The 17,849-nt window shown below is 34.7% G+C and overlaps 1 protein-coding gene across 2 annotated transcripts in view; it reads left to right on the top strand.

The window, feature by feature from the left end:
* LOC108745691 overlaps nt 1–17,849 on the top strand; it is a 60,623-nt gene that overhangs the window by 38,536 nt on the left and 4,238 nt on the right. Inside the window, exons 1-2 of one of the 2 annotated variants that reach the window (XM_018481990.1) lie at nt 996–1,071; nt 6,673–6,829. The exons of the other annotated variant lie outside the window; for it this stretch is intronic. Coding sequence (XP_018337492.1) covers nt 6,675–6,829 — 155 coding nt within the window. The 5' untranslated portion in view covers nt 996–1,071; nt 6,673–6,674. Of the gene's footprint in view, nt 1–995; nt 1,072–6,672; nt 6,830–17,849 lie in introns of those variants that run through there. 2 annotated transcript variants of the gene reach the window in all.

Consider the following 17,849-nt stretch of genomic DNA (forward strand, 5'->3'; position numbering starts at 1 on the left):
CCGGGAGCTTGGTTGGGAGGTTCTTATGCATCCACCTTATAGTCCGGACCTGGCACCAAGTGATTACCACCTGTTCCTGTCTATGGCGAATGATTTTGCTGGTGAAAAATTCGCCTCAAGAGAAGCTTGTGAAAATCGACTGTCCCAGTTTTTTGTCAATAGGAACGATGGTTTCTATGAGGCATAATGAAATTACCTTCAAAATGGCAACAAGTTATCGAACAAAACGGTGCATATTTGCACCTAAATCGGATCATTCTAACTATGCTAAATAAAGCCTTCAATTTAATGCAAAAATAATAGATTTCTTTTTACTACACCTTATATTTACATATGAATCGAAATTATACAAAAGAAAGAAAATGCGTCTTCCATATAATACCCCTTATTATTTCCCTCATATCATTTATTGCCCAAAGACGTTCAACTATTGCCCGCAGGCAGCTGAACACTCGCGGGTAGTGCCCATCTGCCAATTCCTGTCGTAAACTATTGGTTTTTTTGATATCACTACTTTAATACTTTTACTCGTATATTTAAAATAATTTAAAAAATCATATTGTGTAAAAGAAATCATACAATTCCAAAAAATACAATTAAAAAAAATGGAGATTATCTTGAAATTTCAAAAAATATGACCTTGAAAAAAATTGTTTGCTCATCATGATATGTACCCCTCCGAACTTTCTCCTTTGGTATTTTCTCATATCATTAAAAAGAACGGAGATATTTGAGATGGTCAAGTTAGAGAAAACACTCTGTATATACATATCTGTAACACTATATATAGAGTATGTAGTGTATACATTCTATAAAGTAAATATAGTGATTGACCACGATATAGTGATTGACCATTTGCAATTATCTATCTATATACTATTTATTTATATACTAAAATCTAAGTCAAATTAACAGCCAATTTCACAACCTATTAATAACTGATCTTTATTAACTTCATATATGAATAAAATATTCAATTTACAATCCGTTTTTTACTTTCCAGTTCATCAATTGAACTTGCAAGAAAAACTGTAGTACATAATTAAGAAATACTTAATAGTTCAGTTAAGCGTACGTATTGAAATAGATTAATTATATTTTTATGAAACAATTTATAATATAACTTTTGTTCATCATATATTGTTAATACAAGGTTATGAATATTTTCCTACATATTTATTTTTTTAATTCAGCAAAAATTACGAAAATGAAAGGGTGATCAATAACTGTAATTGAAAAAGTTCATTTTTTGACAGTTATTGACCATTTATTGTAATTCACATATTATTTACTAGATAATTATTCCTTATTACAAATCAAATTAACTAAGACTTCTTATAATTCAAAGAACTGGAAAAGATACGGACATTAGGAGTCAAGCACAGAAGACGTCGCGCAAGTAATATATCTAATTATAATCAAAATAGATTATTCAAAATAAATTATTCAAAATTGAACTATTCAAAATAAATTATTCAAAATTGAATAATTTATAATAATGTTTGTGATACAGTTTGTGATTTGTGATCAGGGTAAGCGTCCTTATTTTCGAGATGATTAATTATAATCTTAAGGTTTTTGATAAATTAGTTTTTCATATTTTCCATTTCGATATTTCCATTATTTCCTTTTTTCGTTCATCTTTCTTTTCTCTTTTCCGTTTTATTTCACTCTTTTTGGCGTTTAAATTCTCAAGGTAGGGATGCTCACCATGATAGGATAATTTTTATTTACAGTTTATATATATATTAATTTTTGTTGTCTCTGAGGAAGGCTAAAAAATGAGCCGAAACATGTAAACGCGTTTTAGTGAATAAAGAAGTTTCACACTTAATAGATATATTACTTACGCGACGTCTACTGCGCTTGACTTCTACTGCCCGTATTCTTTCAAATTCTTATAATTATTCCTCATAAATAAAATTACTATTTTGAGATGTTATAATATTGTAGATTTAATTTTTTATTAAAATGCCTAAAGTAATAGTCGCATAAAATATATTCAAGAGGCACTTAACAATGCCGTAGATGTCGTAGATTTCGTAAAGGTATGGAGGTCCCTGTGTGTGCTGCAAATTCTTACAAGAAAAATTCTTGTGAGATCTTCTAAGAAAATTTTTACATACGAAATTTTGAATAGGAACATGCAAGATCATATATGAATATATCGCATACAATCCTTGTAAATAAATTAAGAATCTTGCTTGAATCTTATACACATGTTACATGACTCTTACACACATGTTATGAATCTTGAGGTATACACAAATTTTGCGCGTATGTAATGTGAATCTTGCAAGAATATAACTGAAATGTCATTATGAAAATATTATTATATTATATAAGAATACTATTGAAATTTTGTGTGATTTATTGTTCGTATCCCAGTAAATAAAATGGAATGGGACAAGCAAGAAGTTGAATGAAATTTAAAAGAATTATTTTGGCTAAAAATTCATTCTTTTTAAATCAAACTAACAAAGACGCCTTACAAATCAAAAGAAACTGAAAAGGACAAGAGCACTAGGAGTCAGGTGTAGAAGATAATACACCTATTAAGGCATAAAACTTTTTTATTCTACTAAATGCGCTTACATGTTTCGACTCACTTTTGAGCTCTTGTAAGATACAATTGAGAGATAATTTTGTCTTATCTTTGGATAATAGATTAAATTTAACAGTCGATCTTATTAACTGTATTGAAAGCAATATTTACAAATTGTTTATTGATGAACGGATCTCGATCTCGAATCACTTACTTCCTGTATTAAATAACTTAGCTTCTCTTATTCCTTACATTGTACGAAAATATTATAGATAGGAGTTTATTACAGTTAGCGAAAGACACTAGGATTTTTTTAAGAGATATAAATGACAGGGTTATTTTTACTCGTGCGGATAAGGGGAATGTGACAGTAGCATTGGATAGACAGATGTACATTTCCAGAGTAAATGAGGATGTGAATATTTATGAGGTATTTGAAAGGGATCTGACGAGGAGGATGGTAACGGACTTACGCGCTTTATTAGTTAGTTGGAAAGAAAAAAAGTATATAACTAATTCCACATATAGAAGTTTGTTAAGTAATGATGGGATACTTCCGAGAGCCGCTTTTTCGAAGATACATAAACAGGACTGTCCCTTTCGTGTAATAGTTTTTTCGATAAGTCCTTTGTATTCGTTGTATCAGTGTTTCTTCATAATATTATCATAAAAACAATTTCTAAGGCAGATAGTCATATCAAAAATAGTTTAAAACTCGTAAAGGAACTTGATGGTAGACGTTTGAGTGATGAATTTCAGTTAATGTCATTGGATATTGTTAGCCTCTTTACTAACGTTCTCATTGACTATGCGATGGATTGTATCAAAGACCATTGCCGGTTTATTTCTAGAGATTGTTGTTTACCTGAGGAGAAATTTGTCAAAAGCGGTTCAATTTGTTTTAGATTCTACTTTCTTTGTTTTTAGTGTTATATACGTATAAGTAGAATTACGGTACTCCTATGGGCTCTCCGTTGTCTCCCGTCATCGCAGATATAGTTATGCAAAAGTTGGAGAGTAGAACTTTGTCTTTGATTCGGTTTCCGTTGCCTTTTTACTATAGGTATGTTGACGATATACTCACAGTGGCCTAATTCTTCGGTTAATTCCATTCTTGATATTTTTAATTCTCAACATCCAAGGCTTTAGTTCACTGAAGTGGGGGATAATAGATTGAATTTTTTGGATGTTACAGTGATTAGGAATAATGAGGTGATAAAGTTTGATTGGTACTACAAGCCGACTTTTTCGGATAGATATTTGAACTTTTAATCACAACATCCGATTTTTCAAAAAATAAGTACGATCGTGGGATTAGTTGATAAGGTGGGTTTGCTTCCGAATCTTAAATTTTGTTTTGATAATTTATGCTTCATAATTAAGGTATTGTTAGAGAATGATTATTCATTGAACTTTATATTTAAGAATATTAGCAACCGTTTGAAGAACATTATTATGGCTAGTAATAGGAAGAGTGTTGTTAATGATAATAGCGTTGATGTAGTGCAGTCTTCGTGGTTCACTGTTCCTTTCGTGGTATTACTGAGAAGTTTGGTAGATTGAATAGCGATTATATGAGAGTATCGTTTTATAGTATCAATAAATTGCGAGAATTTATTAGGGTGCATAAGCATCCCTTATCGCGTGACAAGGAGTCGAATATTGTTTATAAGATTTCGTGTAAGAGTTGCGACGCGAATTATATAGGACAGACGTGTAGACAACTGAAGTCAAGAATCATGGAGCATAAGAATCATATCCGATGAAATACGTCTACTTGTAATGTTATAACGGAGTATCGGAAGGCCATGATTTCGATTGGGACAACGTTACAATATTGGACGAGGAATCTTATTACAGGAAGAGATTGATTTCGGAGATGATATTCATCAGGAGACGAACGGGCTCAACTTGCAGACGGATATGGAGGAGCTTCCCAAGGTCTATCTCCTGATTATAGGACAAACTATAAAAGGTCGAGTTGTTGTCGCGTCTAGTCAGTCAGTGTCGCTCGTACACAGTAATGAGTCTTTCTAGCGTGATTTTTTATTACTTTCCAACTTTCATTTTTATAGAATTGATTAGCGTTTTAATGTTAAATTTTTCAATTTGTAATCTTGAATAATACTAGCTAAAACTAAAAGTGACTCACTGTGTCTGATACTGACTGGCCAAAATATCAAAAACCGATTTTTGAATAATTCATAGTAATGTTTGCGATATAGTTTGTGATTTGTGATCAGGGTGAGCGTCCTTATTTTCGAGATAATTATAATCTTAAAGTTTTTGATAAATTAGTTTTTCATATTCTCTATTTCGATATTTACATTATTTCCTTATTTTTGTTCATTTTTCATTTTCTTTTATTCTTTTTGGGTTTAATTCTGGCATTTAAATTTTCGAGGTAGGGGAACTCACTATGACAAGATAATTTTTATTCACAGTTTATTTAAGTCAATTTGTGTTGTTTCTGAGGAGGACTCAAAAGTGAGCCAAAACATGTAAGCGCGTTTAATAGAATAAAGAAGTTTTATGTTTTATAGGTATATTATTTGCGCGACGTCTTCTGCACCTAACTCCTAGTACCCTTGTCCTTTCCAATGTCGTTTAATTCTTTTATTATTATTTTACAAATTGAATAACGGCTTCTCAACTTAAATCAAACTTAATTCGGGAAGGGAGCATAAAAAGCCTACATCAATTATTATAGTGAAATTCATTAAGATAGTAATAATATATACATTTCGAGTTTTTATTCAGTCATTTTCAGTATTCTAACAAATTTTTTTGTTAATTTTTCTTAACTCTTTTTTATTTCATATTTAATACAGTTTCTGTTTATTTAATAATTCCATTTACTGGGATAATCGATACTTTTATTATACCTTTATTACAATACTTTGAAGTGATGTAAAAAATTATTTCTTAAGAATATCTTGTTAGGCTAAATTAGCAATTAAAATCTTTTCATTGCGATATAAATCGTAGTGTACGATTCATGCCAAATTCCTGCACCAACTTGAAAAACAAATTATTTCGTAACTATATGTTTTTTAAGACTGATACATGATCTTTCATGTAACACTTAAAAATAACACATAATTAATATCATATTTTTGGATGATCCTACAAAATAATTATTTTTTAAGAGTTTCTTATAAGTTAGGTTAAGACAAGATCTTTTCATTGCTATACAATTATCGTGTACGATTCATCCCAGATTCTTGTATCAACTTGGAATAAATTATTCTGTAACTATGTCTCTTAAAATTGATAAATAATTTGTCATGAAATACTTTAGAATCATATATAATTAATACCATATTCTTAGATAATCCCATAAAGAAACTATTTTTTAAAAGTTTCTTATAAAGCTAAAACAAGATTTTTTTCTTTGTGATATAGATAGACAATTCATTCTAGATTCGTGTACAATTCATTCTAGATTCCTAAAGTCATTAAAGATTATTGATGAGATTTATGAACAAATTATATAAGATTCTTATATGATCATATACGTTTATTTAATAATCCTGATTGATCACATACAATTCTTTTAAGATCTGGTACAAAAAATTTACAAGAATTTTCAACAGAGGTTAAATGAAGCGGCATGAATATATGGCGTACCTAAATCAACACTTATATATAAATTTAGAAAAGATAAACCACTGAACATCAAAACAATAATGGGTTCTTATCCTACATTTGGAATTTCATTAAATTTATCTCCTTTTTATTTTCTGAATTTTTTTCTTCATTTTGATGGTTTTCATATTAATGGTCAATCACTGTCATAGTATATACATGACATTTTTACTTATTTTAGTGAATAGATTTATCTCCTAAAATATTGATATGTATTTATAAAACACTGTATTTTTCTGATATATAATATTACTGTAACATAACATATCTGAGTAAACCAAAACATAACATAGATGTACATAACGTATATTAATATTATATCAACAAATGTTATGTTCTGACATAGTTGTTCTGGTAACTTTGATAGTAACTGTGATAGTAACTTTGAATGTATCAGATTATGTATATCTGATATATTATAATGATATATTACAGTAACATGACATATATGTTACATATATAGATGTTATATATTTCAGCAATGCTATGCGGCATGGAAGAAATCATCTTTTTCTATAAGCATTATTGCAATATGGCTATGAAGTTTGTCATCGCCGCGATACCCGCACGATACGAAACAAATAATGACCTTCATGAGACAAGACGTGGAAAACGCTTCTCGCTCGATAAAATGCGGTAATCAATAAACTTTCGCATACGTTTCCGCACTCGTTAAAACCGAAAATTGTGTAATCTAAGAATTAATATGGCATTCATACGACTGACTGTACAGCACAAATACAATTGAACGTATTGAAAGCACTATTCGTTTTATCTTGGTTGTTAGCGTTACATGAAAAACTTATATAGCACCAAAAGTCTTCAGAAATATGTCAGAAATATTTCAACTGAAAAGTGAAAAATTTCATAAAAATTGCAAAATATGTTTGCAGTATAGTACTCGTATATGTTTGCAAGTATGTACCTGAAATATTTTTGGTAATATTTTAAAAAGATTGCAGATTCTGTAACATTTCATCAACCTTTCAATTTAAGATTTTATGTGCAGAAATTGCGGATATTTTACTATTCCAGAGCTGTCTCAGAAATGTTGAAAACATATTTCGCAATTTCAATGAAATGTTACTACAAAAATAATATTTGAATATATACCTGATTGATACTTAAATAATATTTAAATTTATTATGTCGATATATAATTTAAGTATCAATCAATTCATTTAAGTATCAATTTTGAACATATATTTCAATATCATTTCTGAAGCACTTAAAATTTATTAAAAGTGATCTGTTTACAGTGAACAGAGATCCGGTTACATTGAAATAAACTTAAATAAACTTATTTCTAAAAAATAGTTATTATATCGCCAACTATTTTGATTAATTAATCATTTTATATGTATAAGCACATATATACATAATCACTGTTAAAGAACCATACTTGCAATTTTTACATAATATTGTTATTTATATACAAAGATTTTCCTAACTAAAGCAAAACAATCCCAGAAAAAATTAATATATATGTATATGGACATATTTTGCATATAATTATATACAATTGTATATAAAATATATTAATTTTTTATATAATTATATATAATTTTATATAATTGTATATGAAACATTTCTTCCCGAAGAAGTCATTCATATATAAAAGTTTTTCGCAATTAAGGTAGAACAAGTCACAATAACATCAATTAAGGTAGAACAAGTCACGATAACATCAAAACGACGTTAAATTGAATCGTGATTGATAAAAAAAATACTTTTAGTAAGTATCAGGCTGCTCTTCGCCCTGATGAAGTGGACTGCAAGGTTCACGAAACGTTGACATTTCAAGAATGGATCTGGACACGGAGAAAACCCGTGAAACGCATAACTTTTATACTTTTAATAAACATTTTTTAGTCATTTTAACATCGTGATGTTGATTTTTTATTCTGTTTAAATATGCTTTCCAATTTATTGCATATGATATGATTTTAGAAATATTACTGTCAACACGTTTCGTATGACATATTGTAGAATCTTTTCAGAATTGTTGCACATGAGATGTGAAAGGTTGAAACATTTCTGAAAATATAAATATAATAAAAAAGTGGTTTTTAATAATAAATTTTTCACAATAAAGAAGCATATAACCACACACAGGTTGTTTTTTGTGATATTTAATATATGACAAAGATTCAGATTAAATTTAGACATTTCGGCCAATATCTGGCCATCTTCAGTAAAAATACAAAAAATCCCGCATTAGTACATAAAATTAAAACCATAAATTTCTCAGTCATACATTTAGCTTTACATTTAAATCACACTCTCTTTTTTCTTATTCATGAGCACATAATACCTGGTTGATGAATTAAATGCAATGTCTCGAATTGTGTAGAACGAGAATTTCCAAATTCTAGTATACAACAGATATGCTATTATTAATCTATTTTACTCTAATTATTAAAAAGTTACAATTCTTTACTGTTTTTTTCAGCAATTCGGTGACATTTGTACCTTATCGCAGACAATGTGGTGAAACAACCAAATATTACAAATATTATCGTGAAAGCGTATCAATTTTGTTTGTCGTTACTTTACTCTGTGACGAATATTTATATGCGCGCAAAAGTTTAGAACTTTCTTGAATTATTCTTTAGTGCAAGAGAGATCTTATTTTAAACGAGGCAGATTTTATTTTAGATTTATTTTAGAAGAGAAAATTTTCCGCAATAATCGATGCTGTAGGAGGAAGTAACGAAGTTACTGATTTCGTTACTTTTTTTAACGAATGAGTAACGAAGTTACTTTTCCTAGTGAGTAACAGTAACTAAGTCACAATTTTCAGTAACAAGTAACAAAATGTTTTTATTACTTTTTTCGTTATTCTATTGATATAGAGTTATTTTAATAAGAGTTAAGAGTGCTGAACATCATGCAGAATCATGTTCCCCAACGGGTGGTTATAGGGTGGAAATAAAGAGAATGGAATCAATTAGCCGAAATCATCATTTTCTGCACATATTTATAACGCAATTCCTCATCCTAACCTCTTCTTTTTTCTAAATTATCTTCTTCTAACTACGAGTAAGAATATCTGTCAGATAGAAGAAAAACTTAAAGTTTCCAATAATACAACGTAGTATAACAAAGAAGAAAAACTCGAAGTCCTATGGTTTATTATTGGGAGTAGGGCCTATATCGCGACAGCTGATTCTAATAGTCGTTCTTGAAATCAGCCGAAGGATCGAATTAAAGAGGGAAGCGCTCGGCGGCACAGCTGGCTCGCGAGCCACTGACAGTTTAAACTATAATAACAATTGAACTACATATGGCGGAGTCAATCAGCACTAGGCACATGCATTGGAGCTACTCTCTTTATACCCACTCTACGTTGGCACTGAGATACTATTAAAGACGGTTGATGCTTATGAAAGTTCGCTTGCCTATTAAAATTTAAGTGATTAAGAGTAAGAAACTAATAATACGGTACTAATTTCATGATTTATTATATTTTCATAGACATGTATATATGTTTAAAATTTAATAATACTCGATTTTTATTCAAAATTGTCATTTTAATGTTATTATCTGTTTGATTATCAATAGAGATAATAACTACAGAGAAAAAATTGTAATATTTCGGCAATGTATAATATAAGATATTATAGCATTAAAAGTATACATACTTATTTATACAATATTTATGTAATAAAAAATTACGAATTTAATAATGTATTATCGAAATATTTATGTTAATAATCATAAATTTTTATTAATTGTCGGTAACGTTACCGTTCTTCAATTATCTCCGATTATACATACGTTTATACGTATGTTCATACATGCATTTATACATACGTTTATACATACATACATACATACGTTTGTACATACGAGTACATGTATTACAAAGGAAGGGAAAAAAAATACGTAATAAATATATTTTATTAAAAAATAATATATTTTTATTTAAAAATTCTTTTGCAACCACTAGTTATATATTTTAAATACATTTTATAACGCGCAGTTCTTAATATGTTGTCCACATTGCATAGTATTAGCAACATCCAGAGTAGTTAAAGATTCCATGTTTTCATAAACTGTACCTAAGGTTTCGATGTACATATGTTCTCGCTCATCGTCCAGAAGCAAGTTCCACAGCCACGTTCGTTTCTCGCGTCCTTCGATGTACATGATAGCATCATCTTCAAATACAATCCGTGATCAGGCGTTTTGCCTCGCTGTATGGGATCATTCCGTCCTCTCACCGCAATCCATGGTGATAAGCACTCAATTAGGAAGCGCTAGACCTGTCGGATCTTGTCAAAAATTTCCATAACGCGGGACTCGTAAAAATGTAATGCGTGAGAACGGTCCTCTGTGTTTCAACACCGCCACTTCCTTCACGATAAATTTCTTGTTAACGATGAAACCTTGCAGATTTACGAACATTGGTACGGGAACCATATGTTGTCGAGAAGACTGTGATCGATTGCGGCGTATCGCAGATTTTATATTGTGACGGAGGATACACTTAGGTAATTTTGCGCACAACGTTGGTCAATGGATTATACTGAACCACGCGATTGTGTATGATGAGACAATAGGCGGTAGTATTTGCAAGCACGTTCTCCTTACATTCAAAGTTTAATCGCATGTCCACGTGCCACTCTTGACCGATTCGTTTTATCGAGAGTAATCGATGATCACGAACGAGCCATTACGTAAAAAAGTCGTAAAGGTGAGACTCGGCTCGAGATATTCGTATTCGTAATAGCTCTTGCAGAAACGCGTGTACATGTCGTGCAGAATCGCACATCTATTTTGATCGAAATCCAGATTCAAGTTATCGTACGGATAACATTCTGAGTTTAGATAAAGTATCACATTGCTTAATTTGCAGTCGTCGAAACGATTTATATCCTCGGATATGATGTTTTTTCGACCTGTTTGCAAAGCAAAGATGACATGTGTGATTTTTCGAGCTATATAGCCATTTTGATGGCTCACGAATACGTGGTTGTGCTCTGCAAGAGCTCGTACAGATCCTATAAGCGAAAAGACATGCTCAGATATCGTCTGCTTTCCAAAGCGCGCAGCATCGACAGCTTTATCTCGCTCAATAACACGTGCGGTATTCGCCACTGTACTTTGAATAATTCGAGCGTCGGTTCTATCGGCGGATCTCCCGTCAGACAATTGTTGTCGTTGCGCGCTTGTATTAAAATCAACTCGTGATGAGCGTTTGTAATTTTTGCAAAATCCCAGCAGTACGTAGAACGGTACACAGAAATTAAAGTATCCGGCCGCAGTAGTATGCGCTTCCCAGCCGGTATTCCGCATAATCACGCTTCTATCGGACGGCACTATTAGATAGTTTTTGAGCGTACTTGTCATGCCCACATTTCTGTTATGGTCAATCTTCACACCGTTGAGTTCATACCGATTATCGAATATGAACGTAATTATTAGGTTGTTCGGAAAGTAATTTCGTTTTTTCTTATGAAAATGAAAGACGATTTTCAATCAGACGTGTTTCAAATGATCATGAACGGTCGAATTCGATAAATTTAATCTCTCAGCGATCTCACGAGTTGTTATTCGCCGGTTTGCATCATTTAATGCCTTTATTGTGTCTTCATCAGCTTCAACTGGCTTTCCAGAACGTGGTGCATCTTCAACATCAAAATTGCCGGATCGAAATTTTGCAAACCAGTTTTGGCACTGGTGTTCCGTCAATACATCTTCTCCATACACATCGGATAATTTTTTTCTTACTGAACAGCATTTTTACCTTTTTGATAGTAAAAAAGTAAAATATGCCGAAAATGCTGCTTTTCACTTTCCATATTTGATAGGGCACCAACCAAAAACTACTGCGTAGAATCAATCGAACTTTTTTCACAAGCAAGCCTTGCTATATCAGGTGGCAAAATATATAATGATTATGCGGCTTAAGTGTGAAGTTGGCTGTGAAAAAATACAATAAGTCCTCTGTTGGAAAAAAACGAAATTACTTTCCGAACAACCTAATATTTTCCAATGCCACATTAGCGCCCTCGATCACTCTGTTCTTCGTCAGCTTTCCCTCGACGTATAGAAAGCCTTCGTACAGCAGTATGTACCTGTTGTATGGATATCCTTATCTCGTTGCTGTACCCGAACGTTGTGTTGACGAACGGGATGTACGTGTGAGTCTCAATCTTGACGATGCGATCGTCGAAGATCGGCAATTTTAATGTTTAGGATATCAGTCATCTCAAATGTTGCGCACCGCGAATCCCAAAAACTTTAAAAATTTAACGTTCGACGAACTGAGTTTCTTCTTCCTGATGCAGCTGGATGAACGAGTGTTATTGAGCTGTTACGTCACCGGCCTGTAAAGAATGCATTATCTCTCTGCATGTACCCCGTTTCGTTCATCACGAGCATCTCACGCTCGCGTTATCACTATCACCGTCGTACGTGCAGTCTAACTGCTGTGATCTCTTCTCCTCGAAAATCGAGCAATCGTCCGTTCTGATCGACAACGCGTATCGTTAGATTCGTTATGGTCCGTGCGATGATTAAATAATCTGCGCCAGCCATTCCGATATCTTATATTCTGATGACACGTTCGGCGAAAATTTGTGTATCGTGTGCGCGCTTTTACCGTTGCTGTACGTGCCCGCGGATAACGTTTACGTTTATTATGTTGATTGACACGTCCAATTCGTGCCATCTTCGCGGTCGCAGTCGCGGTACGCTTCAACGAGAATCCCAGCAGCGATCCAATGCTGTTGGGCTTGCCAAAGTTTATTCTGTATGCAAAATACACGACGCAGTTCCTCTTCGCGTACGCTACCCAGTGAGTACCAGGCCCCGTCGCATCGTCCAGATTCACGATACCGCTTTCGTTTTGTCGCGCGCCGCTCGTCAGTTACGCATAAAAACACCTTTAAAGTATAGTGCGCGCATACGTAGGCTGCTGGAAAAGTTTCTGCAATCTAGTACTTCCAGTGGGGCCAACGTTCTGCTACTATCATATCCGTAAAATTAGATGTTTTTAACCTATAATTCAATTGACAGTTTGTACCCAACTAGTTTTGTTTGCATAGTATTTTAAAAGAAGTTATTTTGTAAGAAAATGGAAATTTCGCGTGAAAATTTTCGGGCAATGATTTTTTACGATTACAAATGTAATCTAACTCCGAAACAATGCATCGATCGACTTCATTTGGCTTTTGGGGATGAAGCACCATCCAATAGGACTGTTTATAATTGGTTTGCCGAATTCCAGCGTGGACGTACCTTTCTTAGTGATGAATTCCGTGAAGGTCGTCCATCCACGTTTGTTGTTGCCACTAATGTTGATGCTATGCGTGAAATGATTGAGCGAGACCGGCATATAACATATCGCGAGATTCAGACATCCTTAGGCATTGACATGAAAGCAATACATACGATTTTGCATGATCACTTGAGGGTACGGAAACTTTACAGTCGTTGGATCCCACACAATTTGACCGAAGCTCAAAAACAGGCTCGTGTTAAATGGAGCAAAGAAATGCTCAAAAAATTTAACCGAGGTCGGTCAAATTTGGTCTACAACATCGTTACTGGGGACGAAACATGGATCTATTCGTATGAGCCCGAAAGTAAACAACAAGCCACTGTTTGGATATTTCAAAATGAACCGAAAACAACAAAAGTTGTTCGTTCACGCAGTGCTGCCAAGCAAATGATTGCTTGTTTCTTCGGTTATACCGGACATGTGACAACCGTGGCTTTAGAGGATCGAAGGACTGTAAATACTGATTGATATACAACAATTTGTTTGTCAAAAATCATAAATGAATTGCGTAGAACAAACCGAAATCGTCGCATCATCCTTCATCATGACAACGCTAGCTGTCACACAGCACATCAAACCGTTGATTTTTTATCCAGTAATAATGTCGAATTGATGACTCATTGTCCGTATTCATCTGATTTATCACCTAATGACTTCTTTTTGTTCCCAAACATTAAAAATAAGATGCGTGGTGAGCGATTTGAGTCGCCTGAAGCAGCTATTGAAACATTTCATACACTCATTTCTGAGGTTACAGCCTTAGAGTAGAAAAAATGCTTCGAAAATTGGTTCGAGCGTATGTATCGATCTTAAAGGCGAATACTTCGAAAAACAATAAAGCTATTTACCGAATTTTACATGTTTTTTTCATATTGTTTGCAGAAACTTTTCCAGCAGCCTACGTACGTCTCCAGAGTTTGTTCAATTGCACATTGGTAGTTATGCTAGACGGCATTTTTATCATTTCTTTGGCGTTTTTTTTCTTTGTAACTACGCCCTGTTTGTACGAGATACAGTCCGCGGCCCTGTTCTATCGCGCGATCGTGAGGTTGCAGCTCATCGAGCTGACGTCGCGCGGCTTTGCTGTCGATTACCATTTTCGCCACGCTGACCGCTCCGCCGATTAAGGACTCAAGCGCGCACAATATTGGCAGAAATAGTAACGCGCCACCACGTTTCGCCGTCAGAACCGCTTTTTCATCTCTTTTTTCCTCGTCGTCGTCTTCTTCGATTTCATGTTCATGCCGATCTTGGCCTTGGCTTTTATCGCTGTCCAGATGGCAGCAGCGGCGACTTTCTCGCTAAAAGCCGAATCTCTCGCGACGACGCGTCCTAGCACTTTATCAGCGAGTACTATCTGCTGCGTGTTTATCGTTGCTCCGAGAATATGCAATGTCATGTTCTCGATACACCGCGTACAGCGGATTTATGTCCGCCTCATCTCTGACTAATCGCTTGGTAAGCCGAGTGTCCGGGCTGCAAAACTGGTAGCTCGGAATAATATGTAACTCAAAAAAAGCACGTGTATCGCTCGATTCAGCAGACTGCCGCGTGACGCCGACATTCACTATAGTTTTTATCGTAGATGCAGGATCATCAATATGCGTTCGCTGCCACGGCTGATTGTAGTGCTCATTGCAGCGACGAGGAATCTCCGAATCAGCCTTCATGTGTTTCGGAAGCTTGTCTCAGACGTGTTCAATGTATTCACCGTACACGCGTAAGAGTACGGCCTTCGATATATATTGCAACTGCTCGGTGCTCACATAAGTCTCGAATATTGAAAGGATGACACAGCGTGAGATACATTTTGCTACTGCGCAATTCGCGCGCCTAAATAGTTGTTTGAGAGCGCGTAGCCTCTAGTGCGAGCATGAAATTCGTGCGGCAACGGCTGACGATACGCGTCACAAACTATGACGCGAAATCATGAATGATGAGAGGCAGCAAGGAGAAACGCAAGCACGGCGAAATGCTGCCGAACACTATACGCGATCAATTGCGACCCATCGAATTGCGGTAAAACGTTCTCATAAGCTTGCTCGAGAGCCCAAATGGCGTACATTTCGAAAACGTGTTCGTCTACTCGAAATCGCTGCAACAGCCAAAGTATTAGGTCAATCAGAAAGTTCCGTCCATCTAGCGGCGAGCAGCTCTAGCTAGAACTGTCGATAACTCTAATGTCTAAACCAAGCTTAATTTTTTAGTCCTGCCATCTGTCAATAAAATTCAGTATATGAAAGTCTGCATCAATAACATTGCTTTTTACTGCATCGGAAATGTCGATATTTGAGCCAAATAAGCATCATTTGCATGAAGTGTTAATCTTTTGCTTCAAATGGAAGAAAACTGCAGCTGAAGCTCATCGAATGCTTGTAGAAGTTTATAATGATAGTGCTCCTTTCGATAAAACATGCAGAGAATGGTTTTGACGCTTTAAAAGTGGTGATTTTAATGTGGAAGACAAAGAGCGTTTCAAGAGAATTGAACCAAGAGAATTGAAGATGAAGAATTGCAGGCATGGTGGATGATGACCCATGTTAAATACCAAAACAACTTGCAGAAGCATTAAATTGTACTCAATCTGTTATTTTTGATCGTTTGAAAGCCTTGGGAAAGGTCTACAAGGAAGAAAAATGGGTCTCATGAACTGAAGTCAAGAGACATTGAAAAGCAAAAAACCATCTGCGAAATTCTGCTTACTAGACAACAAAGAAAGGAGTTTTTGCACCGAATTATGACTGGCGATAAAAAGTGGATCTATTTCGATAACCCCAAACGCCGAAAAAACATTTGCGATCCAGGCCAACCATCGACATTGATGCCAAAGCGGAATATCCATTAAAATAAGGCTATATATTTGATAGGATCAAAAGGATGTAGTGTATCACGAGTTGTTGAAATCTGGTCAAACAGTTACAGGGGATCTCTACCGAGAACAAATCATTTGAGCCGAGCATTGCACGGAAAACGATCAAAATGTGAAACGAGACAGCATAAAGTGATTTTGCTTCATGACAACGCTCGACCTCACGTCACAAAACTTGTCCAGAAAACGTTACAAGCACTTCGCTGGGAAGTGCTACTCCATCATGCGGCTTATTTACCAGACTGTGCCCCTTCCGACTATCACTTGTTTCGATGGCACACGCACTTGCAGAGGAACACTTCAATTCTTATGGAGATGTTGAAAAATGAGTCTCTGAGTGAATAGCCTCCAAAGATGAGTCATTCTTTCACCGCGAAATTCGCTTACTGTCCGAAAGATGGGAAAAAGTCATCGCTAATGATGAACATTATTTTGATTAAGATACTTTTTCATTTTGTTTTTTAAATAAAATAACCATACTTTTTGCAAAAAACGGAACTTTTCGATTGACCTAATATCGATATCTCGAAAATTTATTCACGTCTATCGACATAAATAAATCGGGTATTTTACGTTCTCCAACAACAGCGCCCAATTTCTATTTTTATCTTTGATGATATGACATGCGATAAACAGGATGCTGTTACGCAAACGTCGACTGCTTCTATCTCTGTCAGACGTACGCGAAGATAAAATCTGATACGCGACAACGCGAACCTGCTAATCCTGCAAACAAAATGGTAGAAACTTGAAACACGTTTATAATGATCACATGAATACTGACATGTCGTACGACGACTTTCGTTTGTTGCGTCGCGATTGTTGGCGAAAAAAATATGAATTTCTAATGATAGACAAGGACAGTGCGCTTAAAGACACGAGATACAGAAAAGGGTTTAACGGGTTTGCGATACTGTAACGTAGCCAGTTGTCGATACTTTGCCAGAGACGAAGCTCTCTTCGCTGACGAGCGCGAGAAAAATCGCGTGAAAAAATCGAGAAAACGAGCGAGTCGTTCCGCAAGAAACATTGTTCTGAAGACTGATAGAATCGAGGAGGACATGGCGTTGGACAGGCATTTTAAGCCTATTATTAAACCGCTACGACAGATTGTTGATAGCCCCGGCGTGCGCGCGATAAAGAGACAGTCGCGCGACAATGACGCAGCGTCTGCTTCCAAGCGCGAGAGGAAGGAGGAGGAGAGGAAGCAAGCAAGAAGTTTGTATACGAGGTCTGTTCAAAAAGTATCACGAATTTTGAATTTCCGCGGGTTACGTATATTCGATTTTCGATTTTTTTGTGGCGTTATGTTGGTACTCATGTCTCTCACTTATGCCGACAAGTTCGGCCATTTTGAATGTTCAGTTAATTTTTGACAGCTGCTTTGCTTGCACGTGTTTTGGCTCGTCTTCGATTTTTGCCTATTCCAAAAAATGGATCAAAGAATCTGTATCAAATTTTGTGTGAAAAACAAAATTAAGTGCGCGGACGCATTC

The sequence above is a fragment of the Trachymyrmex septentrionalis genome, unplaced genomic scaffold, assembly GCF_001594115.1.
Source record: "Trachymyrmex septentrionalis isolate Tsep2-gDNA-1 unplaced genomic scaffold, Tsep1.0 scaffold146, whole genome shotgun sequence".
Classification (NCBI taxonomy): Eukaryota; Metazoa; Arthropoda; class Insecta; order Hymenoptera; family Formicidae; genus Trachymyrmex; species Trachymyrmex septentrionalis.